Source organism: Zingiber officinale, chromosome 4B, assembly GCF_018446385.1.
Source record: "Zingiber officinale cultivar Zhangliang chromosome 4B, Zo_v1.1, whole genome shotgun sequence".
Classification (NCBI taxonomy): Eukaryota; Viridiplantae; Streptophyta; class Magnoliopsida; order Zingiberales; family Zingiberaceae; genus Zingiber; species Zingiber officinale.
The window spans coordinates 90,585,300-90,606,217 of NC_055993.1; the positions used below are offsets into that span (position 1 = coordinate 90,585,300).

The 20,918-nt window shown below is 46.2% G+C and overlaps 2 protein-coding genes across 2 annotated transcripts; one reads left to right on the forward strand and one right to left on the reverse strand.

Annotated features, from left to right (window-relative positions):
• Positions 1 to 15,176: 15,176 nt before the first annotated feature.
• LOC121975476 lies at positions 15,177 to 16,485 on the reverse strand. The gene has a single exon (XM_042527152.1). It carries the CDS (start codon positions 16,475 to 16,477, stop codon positions 15,545 to 15,547), a length of 933 nt encoding a protein of 310 aa, XP_042383086.1. The 5' UTR covers positions 16,478 to 16,485; the 3' UTR covers positions 15,177 to 15,544.
• A 669-nt stretch (positions 16,486 to 17,154) lies between these two features.
• LOC121975477 (biotin carboxyl carrier protein of acetyl-CoA carboxylase 2, chloroplastic-like) lies at positions 17,155 to 20,699 on the forward strand. The gene is made up of 7 exons (XM_042527153.1): positions 17,155 to 17,503; positions 18,292 to 18,324; positions 18,414 to 18,577; positions 18,939 to 19,269; positions 19,361 to 19,432; positions 20,357 to 20,422; positions 20,497 to 20,699. Exons 1-7 carry the CDS (start codon positions 17,348 to 17,350, stop codon positions 20,518 to 20,520), a joined length of 846 nt encoding a protein of 281 aa, XP_042383087.1. The 5' UTR covers positions 17,155 to 17,347; the 3' UTR covers positions 20,521 to 20,699.
• The last annotated feature ends 219 nt before the right edge of the window (positions 20,700 to 20,918 follow it).

Sequence of the window (20,918 nt, forward strand, 5' to 3'; positions counted from 1 at the left end):
TGAAAAATTTTAACAGATTTTTTTCCCATAACATCCATCGCATTGGCCTTCATCCAAATATGAGCCACCCTTTAACAATCTCCACCTTGGAGAATATTCACCCCTTCGAAGAACACGAGTATATGAATAAAGCTCCATCTGGATTTCTGGATCTAGGCTTCCTTCCTTAAACATCTAGAGATATAGATTAAGTTCAAGCAATGCTTGAACTTTTCTGTGGTCATTGCCTTTGTCAGCATGTCTGGAGCATTATCTGTAGTGTGAACCTTCTCAAGTTGAATTCCCCGGGAAGCAATCAACTCTTTGATCTTGTGAAACGTCACATCAATGTGCTTGGTTCTCGCATGATACATTTGATTCTTTACCAAATAGATAGCACTCTGACTATCGCATAACAACTTGACTCTATCTTGCTGAACACCCAGTTCTCTAACTAACCCTGTAAGTCATAAAGTTTCCTTCGCTACTTCAGCTGCTGCCATGTACTCCGACTCCGTAGTAGACAATGTAATAATAGATTGTATCATAGATTTTTAACAAATAGGTCCTCCTGCTACAATGAATACGTATCCTGTAGTAGACCTCCTGTTATCTAAATCTCTTGCATAGTCCACATCTATGTACCCAGCAACTGAAGGATCTTCCAGTTGTCTATTGAACATGATGTCATAATCAATTGTATTTCTCAAGTATCTGAAAATTTACTTTATTGCATCCCAATGTGGTCGACCAGGATTTGAGAGAAACTTGCTTACCATACTTACTACTTACACTAAATCTGGTCTTGTGCAGACGATGACATACATCAGACAACCAACTGCACTGGCATAATGAACCTTTGACATCTCCTGGATCTCATCATCCATCTTTAGACAATGCGTACTGGATAACTTGAAGTGATGCACCAAGAGTATGCTCACCGACTTTGCATTCTTCATGTTGAACTTATCCAGCACCTTCTCCACATAGCTACGTTGAGACAACCATAATCTCCCTACAGTTTTATCCCTGTGAATCTCCTTCCCAAAAATCTTTTTGACCTCTCCCAAATCTTTCATGTCAAATTCCTTGCCCAGTCGCCTCTTCAATTTATCAACCTCTTTCATCTTCTTCGTAATAATGAGCATGTCATCTACGTATAGTAATAAGAAAACCAGTGATTCATCTTCAAGGCTCTTAACATATATGCAGCAGTCATACTCACATATCCTATATCCTTTTTGAATCATGTATGAATCAAAATGTTTGTACCATTGCCTAAGAGATTATTTAAATTCATAGAGCGCTTCAACTTGCAAAACAATCGCTCTTGTCCGGGTTGAATAAATCCCTCAGGTTGTGACATAAAAATCTGCTCCTCTAAATTTCCATAAAGAAATGTCGTCTTCACATCCATTTGCTCCAGTTTCAAATTGTGACATGCCACCAAAGTCAACACCACTTTAATTGACATATGTTTTACCACTGGAGAGAAAATTTCTTCATAATCAATTCTCTTTCTCTGTAAATACCCCTTTGCTATCAACCAAGTCTTGAACTTCACTTCTTCTCCCTCTGGCATTGCTTCTTTCTTCTTGAATATCCACTTGCACCTTATAGCTTTCCCTCCTTCAGGGAGTTCCACTAGATCCTATGTTTGGTTCTTATGCAATAACTCTATCTCCTCTGCCATAACCCCCATCCACTTGCCCTTCTCAGAGTTGTATATCGTCTCCTGAAAAGATGTAGGGTCTCTGCTACTAGTGATAAGCGCATAAAATACCAGGTCTTCAAATCCGTATCTAGTAGGTGGTTTTACGACTAATCTCATTCTACCACCAGCTATAGTGTGATACTCCGTGTGCTCTGAGCTAGAATCATTGGAGTCATAAGTCTCTAGCTCTACTTGCATAACATCTTGCTCCATGTTGCTATGTGGTATTTCTTTTCCTTCTTCCTGAGTATGTCGTAGCATAGTTTTTTCATCAAACACCACATCTCTGTTGATCACCACCTTGTTTGTCTTAGGATCCCAAAGCTTGAAGTCGCTAACTTCTTTTTAATACCCTAGAAAAATGCATTACTTTGACTTCGCATCCAGTTTTGATCTTTCCTCACTAGATATGTGCATTTAGACTGGACATCTAAAAACTCGAAGATGAGAGTAATCTACTTAATTCCTTATCTATACTTCCTTTAACACTTTGTATTCTAGTGCTACCCTTGGTGATCTATTAATGAGATAACATGTCATGTTAACCACTTCTGCCCAAAAATTATTTGCAAGCCCTGCATTCAGCCTGAGACATCTTACATTCTCAATGAATGTCCTGTTCAACCTTTCTGCCATCTCGTTCTGTTGAGGTGTCCTACGAACCGAGAAATACCTCATTATCCCATGCTCCTCACAAAATTCCTGAAACTTTGAATTTGTGTACTCAGCCCCACTGTCTAACCTAAGACATTTGATCTTCTTTCCGGTCTAGTTCTCCACTTCAATTTTTCACAGTTTAAACTTTACAAAAGTTTTCGACTTGTTCGTGAGAAATCATTAATAAAACTCACAAAATACAAGTGTCCTCCACGTGATGCTACACTGGTTGGTCCCAGAGATCTGTATGCACGTAGTCTAGAATCCCCTTTGTCTTGTTTGTTACTATCTTGAATTGCACTTTGCTTTATTTCCCAAGAACATAGAATTTACAGAATTCAAGCTTGCACGTCTTGACACCTTTTAACAAATCTCTTTTGTGAAATTCTAGCATCCCACGTTCACCATATGTCCTAGCCGCATATGCCACAAGACAGCGCTGTCTAATTCAGACTCCACCGAGGTGACTCCACCTACAACTGTAGTCTCTATCAACTTGTAGATGTTTCCTGCTACCTTTTGTCCTTTCATTATCGTCAAAGCTCCCTTGCTGACCTTCATCACCCTATTCATTGATTTGTAATTGTAACCAATATCATCCAGTGCGCCTAGTAAGATCAAATTCTTCCTTAGCTTTGGTATATATCTGACATCACATAGGACTTTGATCACACCATCAAACATCTTGATTCTGACGTTCTCAATGCCAATAACTTTGCATGACGCATCATTTTCCATCAACACTGAATCAAAATCCATTGCCCTATAGGTGTCAAACTACTCCTTGTTTGGAGTCGTATGATATGAACATGCAGTCTAAGATCCATGCATTCGTCAGCTTCTCTGAACTCGACAATAACTTATAGCATATCTCTATCACCGCTCTCTCAATTTTCCTCTTCAACTATGTTTGCAGACTTTGTCAAACTACCTTTGTTCTCTGCAACATATTTTTTTATCTCTGGACAATCTCTCTTAATATGACCTTTGCCTCCACACTTGTAGCACGTGATCACCTCCGAACCAAGTAAAAAATTACTTGTGTTAGCATTGCTTTAAGTTTTTTTATTCGCTGCGTAATTACGATATTTTTAAATCGATATTTACCCCCCTATCGACTTTTCACGATCCAACACCTATAGGGTCACACATAAATAACAAATTGATATGGAGATGGGTTTATGTGATGAATCATTAGATTAAGTCTAATCCGAATTAGACTTATTGAGTTAGACTCAAATGGATCTAATTGTTGGATTGAGTCCAATTCAAACTAGACTCATTGAGTCAATTGTATGAGAATCAATGAGTTAGACTCATTGGGTTAACTCAAGTTCACCAAGGATTTAAATGATCAAAATTGAACTATTGGATTGAATGGTTAATTTTGAGCCATTGGATTAGAAGATGAAAGGGCAAAACCCTTGTTATTCATGGGATGGATATATATATCATTTTGGATGATATTTTGGGGTAGATGAGAAGGTGAAAAGCCTTTTTGCATTCTTCTGCTTCCTCCTTCCCTCTCTTGGCCGAAACTCCTATTGAGGTTGTTAGCACAACCTTAGGTGTTTTCTTCTCCATCTTGTTTTATTTGTGAGACAAACAAATACAAGGCTTGTTCATGTGGATATCATAGAGGCACAGACGTGTGATCGTGTTGAGATCCGAGCTGTCGGGAGATCGTGTACACGCATCAAGGGTATAGTCCTATCATGTAACTTAGTATAGATTATTTGTAGCAATATTTCTTCCCTTCGCATGGATCTGCTGGATAGAGGATCTAGTTAATTTCTGTTGCGCTTTCACGTCATTAGCGCGCTAGATCCCAACACTTAAACCCTAGTTTTCACCAACGGTCGAATGACAACCTTAAGCCTCAGTTTTCATCAATGATCGAGGGACGATCTTAAACCCAGAATTGATCGATCGGATATGAAAATAGATAACCCGTTGTCGATCGGAAGATTATGAAGCCACACTTGGTGGTATAAGCAACTCAATTTCGCTCGAGTTTGCGTGACGTGTGAACTAAATGCAAGTCGAAACCGAAAAATGCTGAACAACAAGAAGGGGATAAAAAAATAAGGGTTCACCAGACGAACGATCATTCATCGATACTTCAAAAAATCACAGAAGCAAAACTCACACGAACACACTTACTCAAGATAGTCTAAACTATCGTTAGGCAGCGACTCAGTCAGCTTGTCTTGGCTGATGACCTTGCTGGTCAGAGTAACCGGAATGTAGTCGTCGTCCCTAAGTTGTTCGAGCGTCCCGTCGATCACGAGGTTGAAGAGGCGGAGAGCCCGGTTAGTGACCCTGTCATTAAAAGCGTCCGAGCGAAGGTAGACTTTCTTCTGCAACTCAAACCTGCTAGACTCGGCTCCCTGATAAATCTCTAAGGCCGCTCGGGAGGCTTTCAACTCTTCCTTTAACTTGGCCAACTCTTCATCTCTTACGTCGAGCTGGGTCTTCATGGCAAAGAGTTCGGCTGACTTGCTCTCCCTCTTGGCGTTTAGCGAGACCTCTACATCCTTTAGGTTTTGAGCCAGTACCCAAAACTCTTTATATTTGATCTCCATGTCCTCAATGGCTCGGAGCTTCCTAGTGTTGGCCAAGTTAAGCTTAGACTCGAAGGAGCTGGCTTGTTTATCAAGCCAAGCCAATTAAGCTTCCTGCTCGGTGCCTTTGCTCTTCTCTGTCAGCAACTGCTGAGAGATCTTACTCAGATCGACCCTTAATTGAGTTATCTCAATGCTCATTTGCTCCAGCTACACCTAAGAAGCCGCTGTTTGGCCGCTCAGGGCGTGCAACTGTTTAAATTCTTGCTCTAAAAAGGTGAGTCTTTGACACATGGCCAGACTGTCTACCCAATACTGCGAGGAAGCAAAAAATTTATTAGGGTCGAGCGGCGATAAATAGGAACATACAAGTAAAATACTTACCCCAGTAGACATTTGGGTATAATTGTCGGCGAGCACCCTAGATGCATGACTACCGCTCGAGCCCGGGCATCGACCCATATCTGTGCGAGCGACCCCTGGATAATTATTTGGTACTTGGGGGCTCGGGATTCGGCGTTGTTGGAGTCGCGCCACTCGTTCGTAGGTAACTAGATAACCGTCGTTATATAACACCGGCCACTTGGAGCAAACGGGGTTGAAGTTGATCTGCTAGCCTATTGAGACGTTGACCCCGGTCGGATGTGAGACTTCTAAGCCTTCGGCAGTGGAGGTGGTATGAAAACAATCGGTGGCACGCAGATGGTTCCTTGTGGCAGCCCGGACAGGGAAGGCGTCCAATCGGACGATAGGGATGTGTGGGGAACAACCGTCATTTGAGCACCAGGCATTGAGGTTTCACCCCGCTCAGAAGGAAGCCGCGAGTTGGTCCTAGTTGGGGATCATATCACGGAGGAAGTAAATCGGGAGGCAACCTCCGCGCGACGCCTCTTTTGGCTGATCAGTAGCTCCCCGGAGGAAGCTGATTCTGAGGCCCCCTCGATCGGAATCATGGGAAGCCATTCTGGTGGAGGATTCGCCACACCAATTGCTTTGCCAGTAGCCGTCCGACTAGCCACCCCTTCGCTCCCTTAGGCTGGCACTTCTGTGCTCTCTCTGACCGGATCTTCGTTGGAGCCAACCGACTGTAAACCGCGGCTCTCCAGCTCGGCTACGCCAGCAGGGTTGATCTTTGCATCCGTAAGTTTGCTCTTACCAGCCAGATGCACCCTCAGCATGATGTGGCTGCAAAAAAGGAGAAAAAATCAATTAGATTCAATGAAGGAGAAGATGGGGAGCATACTTAGGCTGGACGGGAGCTTCGTGCGGATTGGGCACAAGCCGAACATGTAGAGGACTCCCTCATGTAGCAACTTGTGGATATGGTACTTCTAACCGGACAAGCTGGAAACTGCATGGAGGTAGTCCGATCAGATCTTATATTTCTTGAGCTCAGGAGGATTCGACACCTCTAATTACTAGCTGGTCGGAAAGTCTGGCTGCTCGGGAAAACAGACAAAGAAGTAGTAGTCCTTCCAATATTTGTTGGAGGACGATATTTTATCAAAGAAGATTAGGCCCACTCGAGCTTGGAAGAGAAAAGTCCCTGGCTTGAATAATTTGGGATAATAGAAATAGTGGAAGAGCCGAGAAGTAAGAGGAATGTCGTGCAAGCGAAACAGAACGATGACCCCGCACAGTAACTGAAAGGAGTTCGACACTAGTTGATGGAGAGAAATATGAAAATATTTACAAACGACAAAGAAGAAAGGGTGGATTGGGAACCGTAGATCAACGCATACAAAATCCTGAGGCGACTCATTCAGGCGGTCGAAAGCCAAAGGAAGGTCAATTTGATAATAAGAGGGAATTTCAAAAGTAGCTCTCAAACTCTCAGCATCGCCTCCGTCGAACCTGGACTCGATGGGCGTGTACCAGAGTCCAGGAACGGAGACGAGAGGTTGTGAGGAGCTTGCCATTGGAAACGAAGGTCGACAGAAAAATGAAGTTCGATTGAAAGAGAGGATGCTAAGAACAACGAAAGGATTCGATTGGAAGGAGGGAGCTTACTAGAAAGATCATCGGAAAGGGAGAAGCACACAACGTCATAGGGAAGCTCGAAGATGAAGATGCGAAGTGAGGAAGACGGCGGTGCACATGAGGTTATAAACCTCACGGTCGATCGATCCTAGCCATCCAATTTGGAGTTACAAAAAAAACCTAGAAGCATATCCAACCATTGAATTTGAAAAGGCGCATGTCGCGTCACAAGCAGATATCCGCCTGTCACATCAAGCACGCGGTGGCAGTATGAGACATGTGTCCTTCGATCATGAGGCATCATTTAAGACACTTAATTAAAAAGGTATAGTCGCGTGCTCCGCCAAGATTATCAAAGATTTGCACAGTCTTCGAAAAATTCAGATGACATCAGCTAGGATCGCGCTCGACCAAGGGGCACGAGGAGCAACCAGTAGAAAATTGTCACCAAGTACAATTGCCTGTTGTTCCAATCAGGCATGGACATGTGATCACCACGTATCCAAACAACTTATGTACCTTTTCTCTTCGAAGGCTTGGGCCGAACAATAACCCCACGAAAGAGGGCCAAGCGGCATGAGCCTGTCGTCGATCGGAAACCAGAGCATGAAGGCCGCTCGGGCCTTAGAGTCGTCAGCAACACATCTTCTTGTCCAGTCAGTCAGACTTACAACCTCTTTCGACTAAACTTGAAGGAAAGACTTGTGATGCGGCGGTAAGGAGGAGCCCACTTGGCACGGGTCAATGGTCATGGTGGAGGTCAAAGTCAAGACGGTCAACGTGACTCAACCGTGTCGCTAAGCGAGAGGGAGATACATAGGCCAATCGGACGAACCGTTGTCCGGTCGGCCGTCTAGAGGAAGCAACGTTTGGTCAGCTCGATCGGCAGTAGAGAGGGCCGAGCGGGCCATCCGTCTGGCTCGGGGTATGCCATGGACAGTAAATAATGAACCGATATAATAAAAGAGGAAAAAAACGGATACTTAATAAGGGGAAGGGAAAACAAAAGAGAACACTACATCTATCATTGAATGCGGAGAAACCAAGACAAAAGATGCCTTTTGTCTGCAATTAATATAATTAAACAGGAAAATATGAAGGGTCACTAAGACATGTATAAAAGAGTATGATAGATATAAAGAAAGGCAAGATTAATCTTTGTCCTTTGTACTTTCACTTTCTCTTCTTCTTCTATTTCTAACTTGAGCGTTGGAGAATCAACGTAATGTCAGGGACCCCTTCTTTGGTTTGGTTTTATTTTGTAGAGAGGAGCGAGATCTTCATTCAGTCAACAGAGCCGCCACATCCTCAACTTTTTAACTCCACACTTTCGGACAGGAATAATAGTTATTACAATATTATAGTAATTATAAATATATAGTTTTACAATGTGAGTTGTTTAACCGATCAAATCCTCCTGATACTATGTGATCCGGTAGTAAGAGCAGGGGGCCCCGCCCTGTGAAGTCAACGCCACGTGGAAGGCACAGTGACAGTCGTCTATCCGAAGAGGGCCGGGTCCGGCCGGACGTCCTGAGAAGGCCGGGACCAACCGGACGGCCGGAGAGGGCAGGGTCCGACTGGACGTTCGGCCGGCCGACGGAATCGAACGCCCGGAGAGGGATGGGTCCGATCGGCTAGCCGGCCAGACGATATTCGGCTGATGGTTAACGGCGCCCTGTCGAAATCAGGGTTCCGGCGCTAAGTGGAAAAGGTCGTGGGCCGAGCGGACCTCACGCTCGACCAAAGCTATAAGGTAACATATTGCTAATAGTCTCCACAAAGCACGTGATGGAGAATCTCCCAAGTAAACCACCGCATCTGTCCGGCCGGATGTTGAGGGAGATGTCCACCCGGAAGCCAGATTTGGAGCAAAGGGGAAAAGGACAAGGAACGTCTTTTTCTGACAGCAGGTATGCTTCACGTGTGGGCCATGCTAATAATCTTGTGACAGGGGATTCCGCTGTCCCATCGAGGACATGCTAAGACTGTAGCAGTATGGGTTAGGGAAGCTCACTGACAAGTCCTTACTGGAGTATGGGCCATGGACACGTGTACACCTCGGTAGGTGTACACTTACTTCTTCGCTGCCCTATATAAAGGCCCTCATTCTTCGCCGGAGGTATGTTTTCGACGAATTCTGGAGCCACTTTTTCTCTCTTGAGCTTCGCCTGACTTGAGCGTTGGAGGGTCGCCGCCGGGAACCCCTTCCCGGCCCGACTTCTGTGCAGGTTCGCCGGAGCTGTGACTGGAGCTGTGTTACCAGTCGAAGATCCACGTCGACAGCCGGAGAGCGCCCCGTGCCCAGCGTCCGTTGGTTTAGCATTCGGACAGGATCAATTTGGCGCCGTCTGTGGGAACGCACCTGCATCCGAGCGGAAGACCGTCGAGCTCCGACGTTAAAAATCGAGAGACGAGCCGACGTCTATAAACCCTCCGAGCGTAAGACCGTCGAGCTCCGACGTTAAATATCGAGAGACGAGTCGGCGTCTATAAACGTCCGAGCGGAAGACCGTCGAGCTCCGACGTTAAATATCGAGAGACGATAAACCCTCCGAGCGGAAGACCGTCGAGCTCCGACGTTAAATATCGAGAGACGAGCCGACGTCTATAAACGTTCGAGCGGAAGACCGTCGAGCTCCGACGTTAAATATCGAGAGACGAGCCGGCGTCTATAAACGTCCGAGCGGAAGTCTGTCGAGCTCCGACGTTAAATATCGAGAGACGAGCCGACGTCTATAAACGTCCGAGCGGAAGACTGTCGAGCTCCGACGTTAAAAATCGAGAGACGAGCCGGCGTCTATAAACGTCCGAGCGGAAGACCGTCGAGCTCCGACGTTAAAAATCGAGAGACGAGCCGGCGTCTATAAACCCTCCGAGCGGAAGACCGTCGAGCTCCGACGTTAAAAATCGAGAGACGAGCCGGCGTCTATAAACCCTCCGAGCGGAAGACCGTCGAGCTCCAACGTTAAATATCGAGAGACGAGCCGACGTCTATAAACCCACCGAGCGGATTAAAGCATCTAATGTGCCGAGGCACGCGATTTCGATGCCATTCGAGCGTCTCTACGATCCGAGCGGCACAGTATCCAAAACTACTTGGCATTTGGTAAACGAGCTCTGCCAGCAAAGAACACGGTATATTTCGCCGAGCGAGGATATCACGACGATTGCTTTGTTAAAATCCCTTTTGTGGGAGCACGAGAAGTGATAATAGGCGAGCGGATAAACACACATGTTAGTTATGAAAGTAGAGCAAATTCAAGGAAGACATTGCATTAAAGGTAAAGCTTTGAGCCGAGCGGCCCAATTACAAAAAAGGATAATATCCTGGTGAGTGGCCGAATGACAGAAAACTACTCAAGATAATCATAGAGGTCCCTGGGAATGTCATTCAGAAGCGCCATTTGATCTACGACCGGGATAACCGCGGACTCGGGAAGATGCCCCTTCGACTTTAGATACTTGGTGGTGGCGGTCATAGCCAGGTCGAAGGCCATGTACATCCGCTCGCAGACTTTCTCCGAGAATTCAGGTGAGCGGATGTAGCTCTGTCTTAAAGCAGCGATCCGGCTCGGCTCGGCATCTTGATACTCTTTGAAAGCCGCCTGGGAACCAGTAAGGGCCTCATTCAGATTGTGAATCTTGTCCGCATCGGCCGAGCGGCCCGCCTTCTCCCTGTCGAGCTGCTCTATCAACTCCTTTATCTTCAGCTCCAGGCCCCGAGCCTCAACGTTCTTCTTCTCCAGATCGGAGATAGCTGTATTCTTCCGAGTGGTGGCCAGGGCTATTTTCGTGTCAAGCGACTTGACTTGTCGCTCGAACTCGGCCAAGGCATGGGCCTGGTCGGCTGTCTTCTTCTGTTCGGCCGTCAGCAGAGTTTGAGCTTTCTTCAGCTCCTTTTGCAGCTCGGAATAGGAAGGGCCCTGAAGGCCGGACGGACCAACTGCGGCCTTCAGTTGTCGTAGCTCTTCATCCACCAAGGCCAAGCGGTTGGAATCCGCAATTTCCTCCACCCATCTCTGGCAAAAGAAAATTATAGTTATTAGCGGCCGATCGGAAAGAATGAACACCAAAGTTGGTAGATTACAAACTTACCCCTGTGGCTTGCTGCATATGGCTGTTAGCCAAATTTTCGAGGGGTATCAGCACAGTGCGGGCCCGAGCATCGGCCCACATCTCAGCTAGGGGCCCCTTCAGGGTGATGGTGTGCTCGGGCGCAGCTGGACGGTCGGCCTCTGGAATCAGCTCTTCAGTCGGAAGATGAAGAGTGACCCGAATCGTGCGGCCATGACCGAGGGTTGTCCAACCGGCGGTCGGAAGGGGATCGGAAGCCGGCGTAGAAAACTGGGAATGAATGGTCGAGCGCTGGGCTGAATGGCGAGCGGGCGGAAGGGTGCTGATTGGAATAGCCTCCACTGGAGCAGCTGGCTCGTCCCAATCCGAAGGCGTCCGGTCGGACGAGATGGTTTCGGTCTCTGGCGCCTTGCCCCGAGCAGTTGCAGTGACCCGCTCGGATGGTTGGATCGCGGAGGTTGCCGACCGTAGGGGAGTCTCCACTCGATGCCTCTTTTGTAAGGGCTGCTCCTCCTCCCGAGCGGAACCTTCCTCGGGGGCAGTTGGTTCTCCAGGAGGAGTGGCTCCGCTGGCCACGTTTTGCTGAGAAGCGGGAGCGGTCGACTCAGCCTGAGTCCTGCTCTCTCCTTCGTGGGATCCGACTGGCTGGATACCCAAAGCTTCCATTTCTCTGGCCGCCGCGGCTTCCAGAGCGGCCGCCTTCCTCTTCAAAACACCGGCCATGACCGAATCCATAACGATGTCCGCTGCAAAGAAAGGAAAAAAAATCAATTAGAAATCAAAGCAAATGCCCAACCAAAGTTCTTACCGAAGCCGGTCGGAAGAGGGGTCCGTATAGGACTCAGCCCGAAGATGTACATCACTCCTTCGTGAAGGAGTTTGTTGATGTCAAGTCGCAGACCGGATAGCATATTCGCGGCGTGGAGATAGTCCGGTCGGGTCTTGAACTTCTTCAACTCGGGAGTGGGGGGCAGACTGACTTGCCACTGGGTCGGGAAGTTTGCCTGATTGGACATACGGATGTAGAAAAAATAATCCTTCCAATGTTTATTGGAAGTAGGTAACTTGTTGAAGAAGACTAGGCTGGGTCGAGCTTGGAACATGAAGGTGCCCGGCTCGGCTTGCTTGGGGTAATAGAAATAAAAGAAGACCTCCGGTCGGAGGGGGATGTTGTGAATCTTAAACAAAACGACAACACCGCAGAGGAGACGGAAGGTATTGGGTACTAAACTGCCGAGCGGCACACCGAAAAAATTGCAGACATCTATAATGAAAGGGTGCACAGGAAAACGAAGACCGGCGGTAAACTGGTCTCGGAAGACACAGAAAGCTCCGCGCGGCGGCCTGTGAGGCCGAGCGGAGGGACCAGCTAAGCGAATTTCGAAATCCTCTGGGATTTCAAAATTGTCTGTCAAAATATCGAAGTCCCGCTGTTCGAATCGGGACTGCATGGTGGTGTACCATGGGCCGAGCGACTGATCCGCGGGATGGGAAGAACTAGCCATGGGCCGATCGGAAGGAATCAAAAGGCAAAAAGACAGGAGAAAAACAATAGCGAACGAAAGGAGGTTCCAAGGATCGAAACTGAGGAAGAAATGCGGAGGAAACACCGGAAAGGAGGAAGGAAAGCTATAAAACCTTACTGCGGGGAAAGGGATCGCGAAAAAGGCGCCGGAGAGCGTCGGAGAGCAGAAACAGGATCGCCGGAGCTCCAAAGCGCAGGGGGCAGTGGTTGGAATCGCGGAGGCAAATGAGGAAGAGAAGGAAAAATGAAGAATTTATAGGGTGAGGGCCGGGCGGCCTCCACCGTTGGATCCAGGTCACGGGAATCAAAGCCTGCATCGAGCCGTCCATTTCGAATCGCTTCGATCACATCAAAACATCACGCCACCACCGCCGTACGCCGATGGCAATGCTCCACGTGGCATTAAATCATTCGGAGCATTTAATGAAAGCATGCTCAACCTTAATGTCGAAGATTGACGCAGAATACGAGGAGATCCGGTGAAGACTATTGTTGATACGCTAAAGTCTATCTCTATGGTTGGCCGAGCGGATGATACAAGCACGGAGGAACCGCTCGGCCGGATTCTTAGTCCAGTCAGTCGGACTATTCGCCTCCTTCGACTAGACTTGAAGGGGAGGCAAGTGATCCGGTAGTAAGAGCAGGGGGCCCCGTCCTGTGAAGTCAACGCCACGTGGAAGGCACAGTGGCAGTCGTCCATCCGAAGAGGGCCGGGTCCGGCCGGACGTCCTGAGAAGGCCGGGACCAACCGGACGGCCGGAGAGGGCAGGGTCCGACCGGACGTCCGACCGGCCGACGGAATCAAACGCTCGGAGAGGGATGGGTCCGATCGGCTAGCCGGCCGGACGATATTCGGCTGATGGTTAACGGCGCCCTGTCGAAATCAGGGTTCCGGCGCTCAGTGGAAAAGGTCGTGGGCCGAGCGGACCTCACGCTCGGCCAAAGCCATAAGGTAACATACTGCTAATAGTCTCCACAAAGCACGTGATGGAGAATCTCCCAAGTAAACCACCGCATCTGTCCGGCCGGATGTTGAGGGAGATGTCCGCCCGGAAGCCAGATTTGGAGCAAAGGGGAAAAGGACAAGGAACGTCTTTTTCTGACAGCAGGTATGCTTCACGTGTGGGCCATGCTAATAATCTTGTGACAGGGGATTCCGCTGTCCCATCGAGGACATGCTAAGACTGTAGCAGTATGGGTTAGGGAAGTTCACTGACAAGTCCTTACTGGAGTATGGGCCATGGACACGTGTACACCTCGGTAGGTGTACACTTACTTCTTCGCTGCCCTATATAAAGGCCCTCATTCTTCGCCGGAGGTATGTTTTCGACGAATTCTGGAGCCACTTTTTCTCTCTTGAGCTTCACCTGACTTGAGCGTCGGAGGGTCGTCGCCGGGAACCCCTTCCCGGCCCGACTTCTGTGCAGGTTCGCCGGAGCTGTGACTGGAGCTGTGTTACCAGTCGAAGATCCACGTCGACAGCCGGAGAGCGCCCCGTGCCCAGCGTCCGTTGGTTCAGTATTCGGACAGGATCACTATGTTTAATGCATGAGAACGTACTGTATTTGAAAACAATCTTATCATTTTACGCGGGATTTATAAGTAGAACATCTTTTATTAAAAATTAAAAAACAACCGCACCAGTGCACCACCCGAAGGAGCGCCACCTTAGAGCATCCATAGTGGGAGCTCCTTCGGAACTCCTACTACAGACGTGGCAAAATGGAAGAAGCTCCCTCCCATAGTGGGAGGGAGCTTTTTTTCCATTGCCAAGAAGCGGTTCCATCTGTATGGAACCGCTTCTTCATCATTTTTTTTATTTTTTAATTAGAAATTAGTTTTAAATTAGGAAAAAAATATATATGATTTGGAGATTTAAAAAATATGGGATCATGAAGTTTCATATTAGCAATTTATAAATTTAAATTTTATAAAAATTTAATGGTGTATAATGTAAAATATGGAAGAGAAATAGAAATTATATATAGTGAAAAGTGTGAGACCCATAAAGGAGTTATTGAGAGGTTTTTTGATAATGAAAAGAGATATGAGGTTTTTAATTTTTGATATGGCGCAGACATGATAACAAAGGAGCTCTCAATGGATTCTGACCACTATGAATGCCCTTAATGATTAAAACAAAGGTGCATTGATTTTTACCCAATAAACTTTAAATCGATTTTAAAAACGAATTTTCAGGATGAAGAACAGAACCATCCTCGACGTTGTACTCCTTGGCTGCTAGCCGGCATATATGAGCTCGCAATCTGACTTAGATTCGGTCCACCATCGAATGCCAACAAGATCCAATTGCCATGAATCAACGAGGTGGACCCTGAGCTCGGCCCCCCTCGCTGGAATGTTCCATTTGTACACCCCGACCGGATCCAATGGCTGCGAGAATGAGTTCACTGGATTCGCCACCCAAATCCATAAAACAACTCAATCAGCTCGCGTCCAAAGCATTACCTTCCAAAGGCCGAAGAAACTGCGGGCCACTGCTGGCCTTCCACTACGGGAGTCCATGCAGGCTCCTCCACGTCGCTCTGTCGCAAAAACAGAGGGCACAAGTTGTATTTTTACGCTTCTCCCAACCAATCAAATGATGCATTCTCTTCCTTACTTTCATGATTCAGTCACGTTCAGTGCCCTCTCCATCATTCTTCTCCAACCGCTGCTTCTCTCACTTTTGGCGAATGAATTGCCTCGTTCAAAGCTGTGACGTCGCTCATTGGGTGCCTTGTCTCGTATTAATTGAGTTCTTTATTTTAGTAGTCGTACTTTCGACGCATGGCTTGTTGGTAAGTGAGCCGACGACGTCTGATGCTTTTTATTATATTATCAAAACTATTGTAGGTATTTTTTTTTTTATTATTATTGTTGTTGTTCTTGAGAATTTCAATGAATCTCTAGTTCGTGAGCTCTCCGTGTTTGTCTGGAATTCAAAGATTGAACTTGATTTAAAATAGGAAAAAGTTTCTGTTTGTTCAGAAGGAAAAGGAAAAGGAAAAAAAGTTGTTCGAGAATCGAAGATTGCTGATAGGGAATTCAAAAAGATGCGTGTTCCTGATGATTAGCGCCTTGCTGCTGCTGCCTTCGCAGTTGATCGCCCCGGCCATTCAATGCCGACGCTTTTTGGCGTGTCTCCGCCTCCTTCTTCTTCCTCGGCAGCACGGCGACCGGCTCCACCGCTTCAGGCGAGCACCTGCAGATCAGGCCGCGTCCGGCTGCGGGCTTCTTCTGGACCGCCTTCGCACCACGAGCCTCATCGTTTTTGCTGTGGCTGGATTTTTCCTTCTTCGAGTGGTCTGGTGCCTCCGCGTGGCTCTTCCGGGCACTGACGCCGCTGCCTCGCGCGCCGTTGCTCGGCCTCCGAGACATTATGTCGTGCAGTTCGATCTCGGGGGCTTTGGCGATCCCGAGCCGGAATATTCCCCATCCCGGCGGGGCGGAGCTCGCGCTCTTGCGCCCTGCGTTTATTTTTCTTTGGGTTCGGATTCGCGGCGTCGGGCTCGGGCGCGCGTAGAAGTTACTTGACGAATTGCTGCAGTGACTGTTCGACGAATGGCTCCTGCTCATCCCGCTGCCGTTGCTGCTGCTCCGGCTGCTGCTGCTGCTGGTGCTCCGGCTCGTGCTCTGAAACCCCATCCCGAGGATGCCCGACGAGTAGTATTGGTCCAGGGACTCCGACCGCCGGCTCGCCCCGTGACTGAGAAAGCCGCTGTCGGAGCTAACAGAGGGCCGCAGAGGCAGAATTTGTCCCTGGAAGAACACTTCGTCGGCCGCGCACATCTCTATGTCCGCCGCACTGGCCAGGAGTCCGCCGGCAGCTGATATTTGGAACTCAAACTCCTCTGCCGCATTGTCGTCGGATTTGCACGTGCGATCATCCTTGCCAGAGCACACCGGGAAATCAGAGAGAGACAAGGTCTCCTCCTCTTCCTCTCGCTCAAAGCTCTCTCTTTTCTGCTGGAAAGCCATGGCCTTTGCCTCAGAGGAAAGGAAGATGCGAGATTTATAAGAGTTAACTGAGGTTTGAAGGGGGGACAAATGGAGGGAAGTGGGGAAGTAAAAGTAAGGAAAAAAAAGCAAATGCAGGCTTACACGATTAAAATTCCCAAAGACTTTGCCCTTGTGTGGGCCTGTAACACTGGTCTTGCATGCCTCCTCCTTTATTGGTAGTCCAGAGCAAAATCTCCTTTTTTCCTGGGTCACTTCGTGGGATTTGAGCAGTGGAGCTTATTTCATAAGCTGAGGAGTGAGGACCTTAACAGATATCAGCCTGGTGCAATGCTCTCCAGGCAGTAAATGCTTCTATTTCTGAACAATTCCAGTTTAAAAAAAAATGCAGGAATGGGGTCCCAAATGTTGGATCTGAACCTGACCAAAAAGGAGAATTCTTTGAGGTGTCAAGGTGCTTTTGAGTTCATCTGGACTGCTGTAACTAAATTGTGCTATCATTCGAGTATGCTTTTAGGCTGGCCATGGAATCAGAGGCTTCGTTGTCTTCTTTTGTTTAGCTGTTGTGTTGGGTGAAGGTGAATCTTTAGTGATAAGTGCGAAGCACTGCAGTGGGCACTGGGCCGGGCTGGGCGCGGTCCGGCCCGAACCGATTTGTGCGTGAGAAGCACGTGAGTGACAACGGCCAAACGGATTGGAATTTGAAGACGTTCGGGGCGAGGGGGGCCCGGCTGTCCTTGATCGCATCGATCGCTCGCGTTGCGCGTCGCATCGTGCTCTCCGCCATTTTCTCGTTAAACTCTCCGCTCGGCGCTCCCTCCCGATCCAGCTCCGCCTGTTTCCTTCTCCGGACTGCGGCCTTGGCCTCTTCTTCCTCCGACGCTGGTGTCCATGGCGGCGATCTCTGTTCCGTGTCCTAAGTGCTCTGCAATCCCCTGCAGTGGTGTGGGGAGTCGAGATTCGAGGACGATGGCGAGTCTTTCGGCCTCGTTTCTGAAGCCGGGTCCCTCTTCGATTCCAGGATCTACTCGGTTTCCTTCGTTGAAGGTAGTCTTCGATTATCCTTCTTGGTCTATTTGGTATTATTATTTTTTTTTTTTCTGTTTGGATGGAAGCTTCTGTTCTTGATTTGATGTAGCTGCTTTGCGTCTCTGTGACCATCACTTCTTCCTTTCTGATTTACGGTAATGTTGCAAGCTTCTGTTTGCGGGTTGTTCGCACCGCTTTTGCATGGATCTTTTTGGACGTTTGTGTCTCTTCTCGCCCATTAATTAGATATGCTGGTTAAATTTGTCACATGAAGTGAGAACATAGGAGTATCTTTTTGGTCAGTTAGTGATCTATGCGTCTTATGTGTTAGATCTCCATATACTTCCATAGCGTTCACTTTGGCAATTATATTGTCAGTTTACTAATCTACATTAAGAAGACAACGGACTAACTCTTGCTTAAGTAATTGTCACCATCATAGGAATGAATTTCGATAAGCGAGTATGAAACAAAAGAATTGGAATGAAATTGTAATGCATTCAATTTCTATCTAGATATAAAAGTAGATAGTAGATTCTGCATTTCCAGTAAGATAAACCAAAATGGCGACGTAGTGAATTGCCCAATCTGCAATAGCCAACTAGTGGTTTCCTAAACTTATTCTTTGATATTTAAGGATCTGTATCATTGTGCTACTTTCCTAAGGGATCGTGAATTATATTCAATCAAAGATATTCTACTCTTAATGACAAAGGGAATTGTAGACTTTTTCACCTCCTGATATTGTAGACTTTCATTTCTTTTGTAGTAAAAATTTTCTATTGAAAGGTTTTATTTTGTCACAGGAACGGAATCATGGACATTTCCCTATTTTAAAGGTGCATTTTCAAGATGTATTTCCCTTATCTGTGATTTTAAATTTATTAAATAAAATGAAAACAACATTTCATTTGATTCCTTTCCAAAGGCTGTCCAGGGTACATCAAATTGTTCCCCTCTGGTATCAACAAAGTCAGTCACTCAACTTCCAAAGAGTGAAAATGCAGATTTGCTGGAGGAATCTTCTGGTCAACATGGAATGATAGATGCCACTATGTCTACTTTCATGTCTGAAGTTTCAAGTCTTGTCGAGTATGGAAAATTTTCTCTGCTCAAAAGTGGATTGCATGAATTATATGACTATCTTTGCTTTGCCTCAAATCTTTTTCACAAGTTAATTTTGTCAATAAACTTCTAACATGCATTAAGAGGTAGAATGAAATGAAAATTATGCCATTGCAATCTAAACTTGGCACAACTACAAATTTGGTATATTAGTAGGGACAGTAATAGATTGCGTAATCTGATACCTTCTTGATGTATTTGATAATTTTTAGCAAGACAAAATGTAATACTTCTGATCGATGTAATTTATAGAAATTCAACTAGTACAAATGTTTGAGTTTCAAATCAAGTTTGATAAAACCTTTTCCTCTAACATGTCTCTGGGCAGGCTTGTAGATTCAAAGGATATTGCAGAGTTGCATCTAAAGAAGGATGGATGTGAAATTCTAATAAGGAAAAAAGAAGCCTTACCTCAGCCAGAAATTGTTACTTCCCCCATGATGTTGCAAAGTCAACCCATATTTCAGCCTCAACCATCTGTGACCCCTATTGTCTCTCCACCCCTCCCACCTGCCCCACCCACACCATCTAAAGCACTTCCAGCTCCATCAGCAAATCCTTCAACTCCTGTAAGCAAGTCACCTCTTCCAGCTCTCAAATGTCCTATGGCTGGCACATTCTATCGTTGCCCTGCTCCAGGGGAACCTCCATTTGTTAAGGTAAGCATCTTGTTCTATTGAACATATTTTTACTGCTATTATAGCAAACTACCTTGAGTTTTGCTCAAATTGATTCGAGAGTAACATGTAGGTGGGTGACAAAGTCCAAAAGGGCCAAGCTGTTTGCATCGTTGAGGCTATGAAATTGATGAATGAAATTGAGGTAATTTCATCCATTCTACTTCCATCATTACTTTGAAGAAGTTTATTTTGATTAAATCCAGTAAAGAAAGGGTTTTGTAAAATCTGGAATGTATATATTGTAAACTCATGAATGAAATTAACAGGATACTCTAGTATAAAAGATAACTGTCGACCTCACCTTTCTTGTATTCCTACCAGTCTGATGTCATCTCTATATATGAGGATTATACAAAGATACTGTAGGGTTATACAAAGATCAATTTTCCCTTTTGCTTATTAATCTGTGTGATTGGGTACGACAAAAAGACCGGTATCCATCTGAAGACACATGAGGGCCTAGGTCGTTAGCCACTATCTATTTGCTCCAAGTACCCTAACAATAATTGCCAAAAGTAAGATTCTAGGTTGGCCACTCAGCCTTAATATTATTTGCATATATGAAAGATAAGAGCTTATTATTTCCAATAAGAAAAATCCATTCCTTGGGCTACTAATGATCTTTAGTTTTTTTCCCCATGAATTTCATTTTCTTTTGGTCAAGAAATTAAAAAATGCTATCATGCCGCATTTACTGAATTTCACTTTGAAGGCTGAGTTTACTTGGGTGAAAAGATAGGAAAGGGAGAGGAAGAGAGGGAAAGGTTCACAAGATTACATGTGAAGCTCCATTTACTCCAATTACTCTGCCCTCCTGCCTCTTCTATGTTAATCCACCTTAAGGCAGGCAGGTAATGTGACATATCATACACGCAGACGTGTGTATCATGACATTTACCCACAAAACTAATATGTTATGGAGGTAGATTTTATTTTGTACTCTTACCATGTGGCTACAATTCATTGCTGTAATTTCTTATTATTAAAGCTCGTTCTTGTTTAATTCACATGAGGCTTGATGAAATGAGTGAATTCCATGTCTTTTATTGTTTTCCTCATTGTTCAGGCTGATAAATCTGGAACCGTAGTTGAGATACTCGTCGAAGATGGCAAGCCGGTGAGCGTGGACACGGTATACCTCTTTCTAATTCACTCCACAATCTCCACTTGTTTGCTCTCTTCTATAACTATATTTAATTTTGGCAGCCTCTACTTATCATCCAACCATGAAGTGATATATACTCGGAGTTCTGGCTGATCTAATACGTATATTCGTTTACGTACACCACTTCTTTTTACTTGGCATACTCATTTACGAGAATAATTCTAGGAACCTACTAAAATGTAATCTTCCATGAATTGTCAGTGTTTGTTTTCACTAAAAATAAGAAAAGAACTATTTCTTCGGACGATGGTAGCTGCACTAATATTTCTTTGGTCAAATCACGAGTGAAGGAGCCACCAGTCAAGTTTATCATTACTTGACGTAAGGAGCCCGCCTCCGCTGACCGCCAGCCCCTCCGCCGAAATGCACCCTCTTACTCCCTCGACCTCCTGCTGCTGCTCCAAGCAGACCTCCAAATTAGTCTGGGGCACGGCGTGCCTGCTCCCTGGCACTGCACCTGAGC